We start from the raw sequence: 12,551 nt of genomic DNA on the forward strand, positions 1-12,551 counted from the left end.
TCACATATCTTCTGATTGCACCTAATAGTAGCAAATATTAAAGAGACTACTTAGGTAAATATGTACCATTCAATTAGTATCGCTTTACTCTGTGGCCCAAGGGAGGACACCTAAAACATGACTACCAACGGCCTTTTTGGTAACAAGGCACAAGCTTATGAATGAAGCTTTACAAATTTATCACCAAGCCTTAACCAATTTAAGGTGTATGCCTTACTGACAGTAACTAGCAGCTCAGTCTTAAAATATTAAGGTCATTTTCAATAAAGCATGCTAGTAAGAATATAGTTGCATATAATGCTCATGATTTAAACCTAGGTTTCATTCTTTTCAATTGAATTCTGATTGCTTTTCTCATTCTACTAATTAAAAATTAATATTCAACAGGCAAACATAAAACATGGGCACAAATCTCTATATTGCTTAAATTTTTTAAAAATAGTTTTCACATATTACTGCTATATGTTTTTTTTAAAGAAGAAAATGTTTTTAAAACTCCAGTAACATAAATGCTACTCCTTTGATAAAAGAACCCATTACCTAGTCAAACTTTATTAAGGTGAAATTCTCTTCTACCATCCCAGCTTGATCTCCCATGCCTCTCTCTCCCTCTAGGCACTGTGTTCAGACTATTTGCCAGCTTCATACTTGTTGACCCCACCTCCCCCTCCTAGCCCCCCACCCATCCTCCACCCCCCTCAGCTTTAAGACACACATTCCCCACCAGGAGAAATCCAACCAGTTCTTCAAGGTCCAGGGCAAACACTCTCCCCTCTACCTCTCTCTGCCAGTTCTCAGGAGTAGAAGTGATGTCTCACCTCTGTGTTTCTGCAGCATAACTTCTGCAACTCAGATATTGCCTTACCCTGTTTGGCCTGGTACACAATATAGGAGTCTGAGAAATATTGTCACCAAACTACTTCCCTCAGCATACCTTCAAATATATATAAAGCAAAGCTATTTGCAATTCCTCGGTGCTCAGTTGAAAATCACATCCAATCACAATATGATACCAACTCATCACAAAATGCAAGGTCAAGTAGAGTTGTTAAGCCCTCTCCAGAGACAAGGCAGAGGGGTCTTTCCTTCCTTCCAAATTCCGACTGAATTCTTTATAGTAAATGGTTTCTTAATGACACAATCCCGCTCTTCATTCAAATGAAACTTTCCCCACATAAATAAAACTTTTCCACATGCATTACCTATTCAAGAATTGCTCAACAATTCTTGCAACTCCAACCAAAGTTTCTGAATGATACGTATTTTCCAGAATTTACGGCTGTAAACCCAGAGTACAGAGAAGGTGGAAGATTCACACAAGGTGTGAATCGCAAGCTAATCAGAGAAGCGAAAATACAATTCCATTCAGTATTGTACCCACAACCTACTAACACGAACCTGATCAGGAACTTTCAAAAGCGTGTGATGGTGCTTGTCGTAAATATTCAAACATCTGAGTTAACGAAGAGATAAAATATTTTTAATTATGAAAGTTTACTTACAACGTAAAAATGATTAATCCTTAATCATGCAGATCACGTTAACAGATATTTCAAAACTCACTGTGCAATTAAAATATAAAAGTTTGGGAATGCGCACATTAACCACCAATCTTCTGCTCTTATTAATGGCACTGACCAGAAACCTATCCACAAGAGCCACTTTTTCAGTCTCCATTTGTTCCCAGAGGCCCAATGGACTAAACATTATAGCTCACCCCATCTTCTAATTTCAGCTTGCGTTTAAGATAACGCTTTTGTTTCATTTACAGCTCACATGCTGCTGACACAGCTGCCCCTTCTTTGTAATAAACACAGGGCTTCTATATTTAAAAATACAGTGAAACTTTGTTATAACATCCCCTCCCCAGTCTCCAGCCAGTTTTCTCTTCCAAGCCCCACCTCCACCCTAAGATTTTTCTATCCGCGGCGCTCAAAACGTTAGACCCTTTGGACAGCTAAATTTCTTCTTTAAAGACATCTCATCATAGTGGTATTTTTCTTCTCCGCAGCATGTGCGCGCGCGTCTGTGTGCGCGCTTTAAAGCGGGGCGGGAGGATTGGGGGTGGCGGGCGGGGGGAATTCCCTTCCCCGGAGGCCTTCCCAGGCAGTGGCACTCAAGTCTGTGGCTCTGGAGTCCGCGGGACTTTGGTGCGCTGAAACGAGCGCCCCCGAGGTCAGGTTGGGCCGAGCTGGCCGGCGGGCTCGGCCGCTGCGGGACAGCCGGGTGGACACGCGGCCGATCGGACGGTGACGGGCAGCGGCGCGGACGGGAAAGCGCGCCCGAGGGCGCCGAGGCTCGCCAGACCGCCACGCCGCCGCGCGCCCCGCGACAGGCGGCTTTGTGCCGGGGGTCGGGTCCCGTAAACAGCCGGCGGAAAGAGAACGAGGACTCCGAACGGGGTGCGGACTCCCGGCGCCGAGGGCAGGGGGTGAACACGCCCCGCGTCACTTGGGACGGTCGGAAAACCGCGGCCGCGGAGGGTGTGGGCCCCGGGGGGGCGCTGGGAGGAGATAAAGCGACCAGAGTTAATCATCACCTCCCGAGCGCCTGGGAAAGGACGACTCGGGGCAGAGGGGCGAGAGGGCAGCCCCTGGAAAGTGAAACTCCCCGGCGGCTCAGCCCCCCAGCCAGAGGAGGGAGGCGAGGGACCCCAGCGTACTCGCTCCTCCAGCCGCCCGGGTCACGAAGTCACCAAAGACTACACTAATGCTCGTTTTTCACAAACATCACGAGAACGAAACAAGAAGAGAGCCAGAATATTGGAAATAAAATAAGTAAGTTTCCCCATTCGGTTTTTAAAAATGCCACAACGTTCCCATACCGGGAGTCGAACCCGGGCCGCCTGGGTGAAAACCAGGAATCCTAACCGCTAGACCATATGGGAAGTGCTGATAGAGACGCCGCCGTGACTCACCTGACAAGCGCACGCTCCCCGACTGCCGCCGCTCGGCTTCCCCGCGCCGCTGCTCCCTCCGCCGCCTCTGCGCCACTCGAGCCGTAGCGCCGCCGCCGCCGCTGCCCACGCGCTCCCCGAGCGAAGGAACTAGCTCGGCCCGTGCGCGCGGGGGCGGGGCGGGGTCAGTCCGCCGCCTCCGGAAAGTTCTGAGGCAAAGCCCCGCAACTCGCGGCTCCGAAACCAGCTGTTTCACTTTTCTTTTTCTAACTCCGCCAACGGCCCCCAGCCTACAGGTCCGGGTTGCTTCGCTGGTCAAAGTGCGTGCGGACTAGTTGGCAAAGTTGAGGGCGGCGACGTCTCGGGGAACAGCTGTTTGCGTTCGGGGCGGAGGCGGCGCGCGAGCTCCTCGGCCACGAGCCAGCGAGCCTAGAAGGGTGGAGGTTCTGGATCCCAGGGGAAGAGAGAGTGAAGGCGGGATGATGCGGGGATTTGAGGCGTGACGTTCCTGTCCTTCGGCTCAGGTCCCGTCGCGCTTTCACCCCTTCTCGGTGACCTCAACCCCTTTATACCGACCCCACCTCTCAGGATTCCGGAGTACCGCCCCGTAGGGGGAGGGGAGGAGGAGGAGATTTCGAACGCGGTTTGAGTCGCCCGGGCACCCGTACTTGCGAACCGTGGAACCCTGGTCCCGGGGAAAGAGGGAGGTGTTCGGGTTAGGAGGCTCCGGTGGGCCTCGCGGCCGGCCGGGTCCCAACTCGCCCCGCGTGGGGAACACGAGCTCGAGCCGGACCCGGGGGCGACGCGCGGAGCGGCTGGTCCAGTCATGTGAGTCGGGTCTCAGGCTCTAAACAACGAGGTGTTGTTCCTCTGGGCGGCCCTTTTTCCGCCGAGTCTCGCCCTCCACCACCATCCCCCCCCCCACCTCCTTTCGGCTGGAGGCGTGACGGAGGTGCTCTTAACTCGCTCGGGACCGGCACCAGACCGGCAGGGCGGGTTCTCTGGGCGCTTAGAAATGCTATCCTGCGGAGCGCCCTGGGGGCCTGAAGCTCGGGCTTCGGGAGGGAGGCTGGCGGCCAGTTGAGGTTGGACTGCTGCCCGCGAAGCGACCGGGTGCTCCCTCGCTTGAACAGCTGGGGGTCGCAAGCACCCTATTCGTTTCTGTAGCGCGTGAACCCAGGGGTATTGTGAAACTTTAGGGTTGGGCTCCGGCCGCCGCCGCCTTCTCCGACTGGTAGAAACGGCCAGTCTTCGTTAGCGTAGTGACTCCCACCCCTACCCCCCACCCCCGCCCCAAGTCTTGCGGGCTAAGAGGTCCCTTAGCTTTTCCAACTCTCTCTTGCCCTGAGGCTCAAGAACAAATTGTATTAACTGATAGTCTCGGAGGAAGCAGTCTCCCACCAGAGGAGTCTTGTTCTTTGTTCTTTTGGTGGAAATAACTTGATTTAAAGCAAACTTTGAGCTTCTTCAGGCCTCCATTACAGCAACCTCCCAAAATGCCGGAAAGGCATAGACAAGATAAATCTTTTCCAAGATGTATCTTATTTCTTCACACCGATGGCAGTGGCAAATGAGAAAAAAAAAATTTTTTTTAAAGCAATTTTATTAAAGGGAGTTTTAAATCCGGTGCAGACTTTTTCTTTTCTAGTGGCAGCAATTTCAGCTAACTGCTGCAGTGAGTTAAATACTAAAGGTAATGTGTGTAACAAGACAAGATGCAGTAACAGGGGCTTATACTTCAAACTCTAAGAAGATGTAAAAACATGCACAATTTTACCTTTTTAATTGTAAATAAGCTTAGACTTGTTTTTCCCTTTTTCAGGGCAGACTACTGGAAGTCGCAACCAAAGAAATTCTGTGATTACTGCAAGTGTTGGATAGCGGACAATAGGCCTGTATGATATTTCCACTCTTAGAGAGCTTAATAATATTGTATTCCTGTGTTTCTTTTTGATCTAAACTCAGTATTTACGAAGCACCTTCATATACATTGCTCTTGATTTTTCAAAGCATTGAAAGATTTCTGTTGTCTTTTCATTTCTTGAAGGAAAGCCGTGAGCCTTCTTCCTTTTCATCAGCTTAAATTTGATTATATATTAAGCCAAATTATTTTTCTATGGTCTTTCAGTCACATTCAGAAAATGGACGTTGAGTGGGTCATCTCATCCATGTTTATCCACATTATGATGTTTAATACTACCATATAAAAAGAAACGTAAAAGGGCAAAACCCTTAATATATAAAAAGGAACATTATTGTAGTTTATTTTGAATCTTTTCTACTCCAGAAATAATTAAACATATTTGCAGAGCTTTGTAGCTATAAATGGTTAAATTTTAAAGAACATCATTACCTCTTTCATGGAATATGAAAATAGCAGCTCTATTAAGCACCTTATTACTGTATCTCTTAATCTAGATTAAGCTTTTAAGACATAAAAGCATCACTGATTTTTTCGCCTTTGTGTGCATGTCATAATAATATATACATAGTATGTAAACACCTGGGTATCTTTTAAATATATATTCCTATCCTTTTTAGTTGATAGAGTTGCATGCATAACAGAACAGTGGCCCCATTTTTAACAATGTTACACTTCTTTGATAGACTTTTATTTACTACTGTCTACAGGAGTTTGGGGATATTTTTCTCCAGGGTTTTGTTTTGGTTTTTGGTCTTTTGAATAGTTGCTAAAGCTCTCAACTATCTTGTTTAACTTAGGCCATCCTTACACATAAATGCCACAAATTTTGAAATCTATACAAATCACTGATAGTTTCTCTTCTGTTGAGGTACCCAGTCAGTTCAGTGAATTTTAGGAGTCATGAAGAGTAAATAATCTCTTCTATGATAGTCTTTCTTCTCCTTGGATTGTTAATATACATCAACTTAACCTTTAATTAGAAACAAAATTATTTTGTTTTCGAATGGGCCTTGAATATTCTTTGGCATAATTCAGGAAACCTGATATATGAAAAATAGAAGGTGAACCTTTTTTTACAATGTCTCACTTTAAAGAGGAATTCATGGTAGTACTTTAGGATAGCTTAGCTAAGATTTGATTGACAAAATTTATTTTGCAAGGTTTACCAGAAATTTCTTATTGCATAAAACCAGACATTTGCAATTTAGGGAGCATTCCTGACTTTTAAATAGGTGATAACATTCACTCACTCCTTTGTCCCATCCAGTCACCGTCATTTTTTGTAAGTTACCACTTTTTTTCATTTTCTTGTCCATTCTTCATTGTTTCTGTATGCACACATAGGTTTTAATTCCAACATATGTAAAACGTAGGATACCATACACACTATCCTTCACCATAGTTTGGTATTTGTTTGTTTTTTAAATTGAACAGTATGTCCTGGAGCTCTCTCCACATCAGTACGTAGGGAGCTTTGTTCTCTATTCCAGCAGCCAAATTTTGGTAGATAGTGCCAAATTGTCCTCCATTGGAGTTGTACATTTCATACCATTACCACAGTGTATAAAAGTATTTGTTTATAATTTAGAAGGAATTCCTTACTGTCTACTTTTCTCTCAATTTGGAGGAATAAGTTCTAATATTATTGTTTATTCTCTGTGTTTCCAGAGCAGTACAAATTCTAGAGACTTAATGGTTTTGACATTTTATGTTGAGAGGTGTTTCTTGAAGTTTTTTTTTTTCCACTCCTCTTTTGGCTTCATGTCTTGTTTGAGTCCTCGGTACAATCATATTCACTAGATTAGTCATCACAGGTACCTTGTATTTTTCTCCATTGATTCGGTCATCATAGTTTATTTTAAGCACCAAAGGAAACCTAGTCAGAGGATATAATAATAAATAACATGATTCAGTTCCCTCCCATCATTTGATAAAAAGACCAATTTGCATTAAAATTATTTTTCTGTCCGTCATTTTAATTTCAATTTTGTTATGTCCCATTCCCATATTTACTATTACTTTACTATGAACATTATGATGTTGATGTAACCTTCTTTTGCATTTTCTCTTTTATTAATTTTCAAGAGTGTTGAATTTCACGAAAGAGGAAAGAATCATAAGGAAAATGTGGCAAAGAGGATCAGTGAGGTAATTTAGTTTATTTCTTTCTTTGCCAATTTTTCTATGTAAGTATCAGTCCTTTATCTGGCTTTCAATTTTATATGTGTCTCACATAGATTAAACAGAAAAGCCTGGACAAGGCAAAGGAAGAAGAAAAGGCATCAAAGGAGTTTGCCGCAATGGAGGCAGCTGCCCTGAAAGCATACCAAGAGGATTTGAAAAGGCTTGGCTTAGAGTCAGGTAAAAAAGCAGCCAGCATGTTTTAAAACTAACATCAGAGGTCATGCTCAGTGAGCTTTTATTGTTTCCATAAAGAGGTTATACACTCAGGGTATACTCTTAGTGCTTTTCCTGTGCATCATAGCTGTATTTAGACTATGGGACTTTGCTCATGCACTTTTGTTTTACTTTTAAAGCTTCATCTTTTAACACCTCCATTCATAACCATACTACCTTGGTGGTTAGCTAGTCCTAGTTCTGTCCTAGGTCAGTGTTCATTTCAGGCACAGTTGAGTTTTTTAGGTACTTGGCTAAAAAGAGCTATTCATTAAAAAATAGGCCTTGCATTATAACCACAGTTTGTTTTATCCATATGGTCAAAACTATGAATTATGTTTGTTTATGTGGTTGAGTTAGAGTGAATTAGCCTGTTGTGGACAAATTTACTGATTTTACCACTAGAAGGTAGATAATTTTTTTTTAATTGGATAAATTTGACATAAAACATTGTTTATGCAGGTGTTACTTTTATACATTTATATATTGTAATGGGATTGCTACTGAAGCAATATTTATCAGATTACCTATTACAGTATTGTTGTCTATATTCGTTATACTATGCATTCAATCTCTGTGGCTTATGTACTACTCATTGCAAGTTTATAAACTTAAACAGTATCAGCCTTAACCCCCCAACCCCCTGTCCCCTGGAAATAACAGTTTTACTTTCTGGTTTTCTGAGTTTGACTCTTTTAGATTCCACATACAAGTGATATCATAACAGTATGCTTGTCTTCTCTTTAACTTACCTCACTTATCACAGTATGCTCAGGTTCCATCCATGTTGTTGCAAATGGCAAGATATCCTCCTGTCTCATGGCTGAATAGTATCCCATTATGTATATGTACTATATCTTTTTTATCCATTCATCTGGTTGATGGGCATTAAGGTTGTTTATATATCTTGGCTGTTATGAGTAATACTGCAGTAGGTATGGGAGTGCATATATCTCTTTGAAATCCTGCTTATATTTCCAGTGAGTATATACCCAGAAGTGAAATTGCTGGGTCATACGGTAGACCTATTTTTAATTTTTTGAGGAGCCTCCATAAGTTCTCCCTAGTGGTTGGACCAGTTTATTTTGGTACCAATTGTTTTAGAATAAGTTTTTAACATCTGGTAGAACTAGATTCCCCTTATCACTTCTGTTTTATAATTCTGGATATTTGTCAGTTTACATACACCAGCAGTATATAAGCATTTCCTTTTTTCCACATGGTCACCAGCAAGAAGGTAAATAATTTGGGGGTTTGAAGATAACTCAGCTCCAGATAAAAGGCATTTATTTAATTAGAGTGTATCTATCTTGTTGATGAACTTAGGCTTTAACTCGGGAACTTTTCTGTCAGCATTTCTTCCATGACAAATCCATTGTCTTTAAACTAGGCATATAGCAATCCCAGTTGTTGATCTTGCATAATGGTTGAGATAGTCAACATGGAATGATACTCTTTACTCTAAAAACTTCTTTCCGTTAAGTTTTTAAGCAGACTAATAAGTTAATCAGTATTGCCCTCATCAAATAAGGACAGGTGTAACCAGACTTTAAAAATATTCTCCTGGACATTGTTAGTTAAAAGGAAGGGGTGGGGGCTGTATTTCCATGAGGATAAAGCTGTAAGCTTAAAGGAGAAAAAGATAGAGGTGTTCCTGCAGAATTAAAGAGGCATCGTTGAAAATTCATCTCATCAATTATATGGATTGAGAGGTTTTGTTATGCTAACCTATGAGCAAATCAGTCTTAGCATTTTGTATTTAAATGTATTCAAAGAGGATTTTTCCTATTATTTTTCATAGCCTTGTTTTTTTAAATAGGATATACATTCCCCTTAAAGTACCATAATGCAGTACAAAGAAAGGATTTTTTTTTTTTTTTTTTAAAGATTTTATTTATTTATTTGACAGAGAGAGACACAGCGAGAGAGGGAACACAAGCAGGGGGAGTGGGAGAGGGAGAAGCAGGCTCCCCGCTGAGCAGGGAGCCCGCACATGGGGCTCGATCCCAGGACTCTGGGATCATGACCTGAGCCGAAGGCAGACGCTTAACCGACTGAGCCACCCAGGTGCCCCAGGATTTTTAAAAACTAACTGCTTTTAAGATTATCCCAGACATCTTTAGATTTTTCTTTTTTAAGTTATACTCCACATTGTAGTCTAGTTGGAGGTGGTTTTATTTTTTCCCTCAATAACATGTCATATACTTCCTTTCTTTTAAATAATTAAGGATATACATCATGTTTAGTGGCTACAGAGTGGTTAGGAGCACAGACTTTGGAATCCACCAGAATTGCCACTTGCTAGCTATACAACCTCTGATTTTCACAAAAACTAAGTAACATAATGGTATAAACTGCTTATTACAGTGACCACTTGTAATAAGCATTTAATAAAGGGTATAAAATACCATAACAAAATGCCATAAAAGTGCCATAACTTATTTAACTAATCTCTTCCAGACTAACATTTAGGTTGCTTAGTTTTCACTGTTAGAATGAATGCTTCAGTGAACCCCCTTATGCAGGCATGTTTTTTTACATTTATCTCTGTAAATTTAATCTCTAGAGATGAGATTGCAGAATCAAAGTGTGAATATCTTTTATATATTGATAGCTAATACAAGCTGTCTTTGTACTTTTTGTCCATCTTCTGTTAGAATATTGGATTTATTTGTAAGGAGTCTTTGTTATGAACATTAACCATGAGCCATATTTGTTGTAAATATTTGTCTTTTTTTTTTTAGTTTTTAAAAATTTTTAATCCTATTATGATTAACATAGCATTACATTATTTGTTTTATTTTTTTGTTTTTATTTTTGCTATACGGAATATTTGGATTTGTATGCAGTTAAGTTTAACGTTATTTTACTTTGTGTTTTTTTTTTCACATATATCTTTGATCTGAAGTTTATATTGATGTCCAAACATGGGAGGGGCCATGGAGTGGAGAATAGCTTTACTTTGTTCCAAATAATTAACCAGTTAATCCAACATGATTTGTTAAATGATTTCTTTTTCTTTTTTTTTTTTTTTTTTTTTTTTTTTTTTTTTTTTAAGATTTTATTTATTTATTTGACAGAGAGAGACAGTGAGAGCAGGAACACAAGCAGGGGGAGTGGGAGAGGGAGAAGCGGGCTTCCTGCCGAGCAGGGAGCCCGATGTGGGACTCGATCCCAGGACCCTGGGATCATGACCTGAGCCGAAGGCAGACGCTTAACGACTGAGCCACCCAGGCGCCCTAAATGATTTCTTTTTCTAATAAGCACCAGGAGTCTGAGCACTGGGTGTTATACACAAACAATGAATCATGGAACACTACATCAAAAACTAATGATGTAATGTATGGTGATTAACATAACATGATGATAATAAAAAAAAAGAAGCACCAGGAATCTACATTTGGGTCTGTTTACTCTTTGTTCTGTTTCATTCATATGTTTGCCTACTCCTGGATCAGTTTTACTTCTTTTTTTTGGTACCAATTATTTTAGAATAAGTTTTAACATTTGGTAGAACTAGATTCCCTTTATCACTTCTGTTTTATAATTCTAGATATTTGTGCATATTTAGTTTTCCAAATGAGCTTTCTTATAATTTGTCAAGTTCCCAAAAGAATCTTCTTGTCAAGCTTTTGATTGGAGTAACATTATTAGTGTTTTATACCAGGAAAAAAAAAAAAGTGTGTTGGTACTTCACCTTTCTTATATCTTTTTCTCTAGAAATTTCAGAGCCAAGCATATCACCAGTAACAAGCACTGTCCCACCCACCCCGGCATCAAATCAGCAGAAGGAAAAGAAGAAAAAGAAAAAAGACCCTTCAAAGGGCAGATGGGTAGAAGGCATAACCTCTGAGGGTTACCATTACTATTATGATCTTATCACAGGAGGTAGGTCATTTAGGCATAGAACTAGTAAGAATGATAACTGACCATTTATTTTGTTTTAGTTAATATTGGAACATTTAAGCAATGGAAGACTATAACTTTACATCTTTGCCACAATGGTAAAAAAGTCATGTGCCCTTTAAAAAGGTACCTTTCTTATAGTGACTCAACATCATACTTAGTTAAAGTCTTAAGAATGGGTTCCTTATGGGGCACCTGGGTGGCTCAGTCAGTTAAGCATCTGTCTTCGGCTCAGGTCATGATCTCAGGGTCCTGGGATCAAGTCCCATAGAGGCTGGCGTCTTGCTCCCTGCTCAGTGGTGAGTCTGCTTCTCTTTCTCCCTCTGTCTCCCTCACCCCTGCCTCTCCTCTTGTGCTCTCGCTTGCTCACTCTCAAATAAATAAAATTTTTTTTTTTTTAAGAATAGGTTCCTTACAAATAAGTTAAAGCTTTGTATTTTCTCAATAAAATCTTTTAAAAGTATGAACTAGGGCGCCTGGGTGGCTCAGTCGGTTAAGCGGCTGCCTTCAGCTCAGGTCATGATCTCAGGCTCCTGGGATCAAGCCCCACATCGGGCTCCCTGCTCCACAGGGAGTCTGCTTCTCCCTCTCCCTCTGTGCTCTCTCTCCTTCTCTCCCTCTCTCTTTCAAATAAATAAATAAAATCTTAAAAAAAAAAAAAAGTATGAACTACATGGAAATAAGGCATTTTAGATCCACTTTACAAATTGTAGAGGTTCTTAAAATATTCTGTGGGAGAGATTTTCTATCCAAAACCAGGCTGGGAACCAGAACCATTTTCTTTTTTATGTAGCTGTCTTGTAGTAGAGAAGCCCCCCCCTCCTATTCATGTTTTGGATATCACTTTCTAATAAAATACACAATGGTGTTATCCAGTGGGAATATCAAAAATACCTTTTTGTTTTCCTTTAAAACTAAATGTATTAGGGATTTTTTCATATAAATTCTGAGATAAGTAAATATATTTATGTAGCATCTTACTCTCTAGAAATATAAAATTTAAGATCAGAAATAAACACTATACAAGGAAGAGTTTTAAAGTGCTATAATGTAATAGAGATGTAAAATCGTATAGGAACTCCGAATGGTGAGGGATTAATTGTGATTATGTGGATCTGAGAGATTATCGCAGAAATTACTTTTGAACTGATCTATACATTAAGAGGAGAACATCAGGAATGATGTCTTCTTATTCACCATTTATATCCCTAGCACCAAACACAGTGCCTGGCATGGTATAGACACTTTATAGGTATTTTGATTGAAAATGATTATAGTAGGTTATTGTGAGGGTGAAGCAAACATTCCAAACAGGTGGAACAATATGAAGCTTTAAGAAGTTTGAAAGTTTGGGAAACAGTCATCTGGTGGAGGTAAAATATACAGTTCTCTGAAGATGTCCTAGCAGAAGAAAGAGGCTGGAAAAAT

The 12,551-nt window shown here is 40.9% G+C and overlaps 1 protein-coding gene, 1 long non-coding RNA gene and 1 other non-coding gene across 3 annotated transcripts in view; 1 reads left to right on the forward strand and 2 right to left on the reverse strand.

Annotated features, from left to right (window-relative positions):
• Nucleotides 1-1,458: 1,458 nt before the first annotated feature.
• On the reverse strand, nt 1,459-3,457 carry LOC144380722 (uncharacterized). Its single transcript, XR_013444930.1, has 2 exons — nt 2,918-3,457; nt 1,459-2,503 (listed from the first exon to the last, which is right to left on the reverse strand). It is a non-coding gene; the product is annotated as an uncharacterized LOC144380722 (long non-coding RNA).
• On the reverse strand, nt 2,816-2,887 carry TRNAE-UUC (transfer RNA glutamic acid (anticodon UUC)). The gene has a single exon. It is a non-coding gene; the product is annotated as a tRNA-Glu (tRNA).
• Nucleotides 3,458-3,590: 133 nt separating the features above from the next.
• LOC144378735 (WW domain-binding protein 4-like) overlaps nt 3,591-12,551 on the forward strand; it is a 32,329-nt gene continuing 23,368 nt past the window's right edge. The window contains exons 1-5 of the mRNA XM_078065553.1: nt 3,591-3,724; nt 4,719-4,791; nt 6,906-6,968; nt 7,058-7,181; nt 10,938-11,105. Of these exons, the coding sequence (XP_077921679.1) occupies nt 3,723-3,724; nt 4,719-4,791; nt 6,906-6,968; nt 7,058-7,181; nt 10,938-11,105 (430 nt within the window). The 5' untranslated portion in view covers nt 3,591-3,722. The remainder of the gene's footprint in view (nt 3,725-4,718; nt 4,792-6,905; nt 6,969-7,057; nt 7,182-10,937; nt 11,106-12,551) is intronic.

This window comes from Halichoerus grypus, unplaced genomic scaffold (genome assembly GCF_964656455.1).
Source record: "Halichoerus grypus unplaced genomic scaffold, mHalGry1.hap1.1 HAP1_SCAFFOLD_114, whole genome shotgun sequence".
Taxonomy (NCBI): domain Eukaryota; kingdom Metazoa; phylum Chordata; class Mammalia; order Carnivora; family Phocidae; genus Halichoerus; species Halichoerus grypus.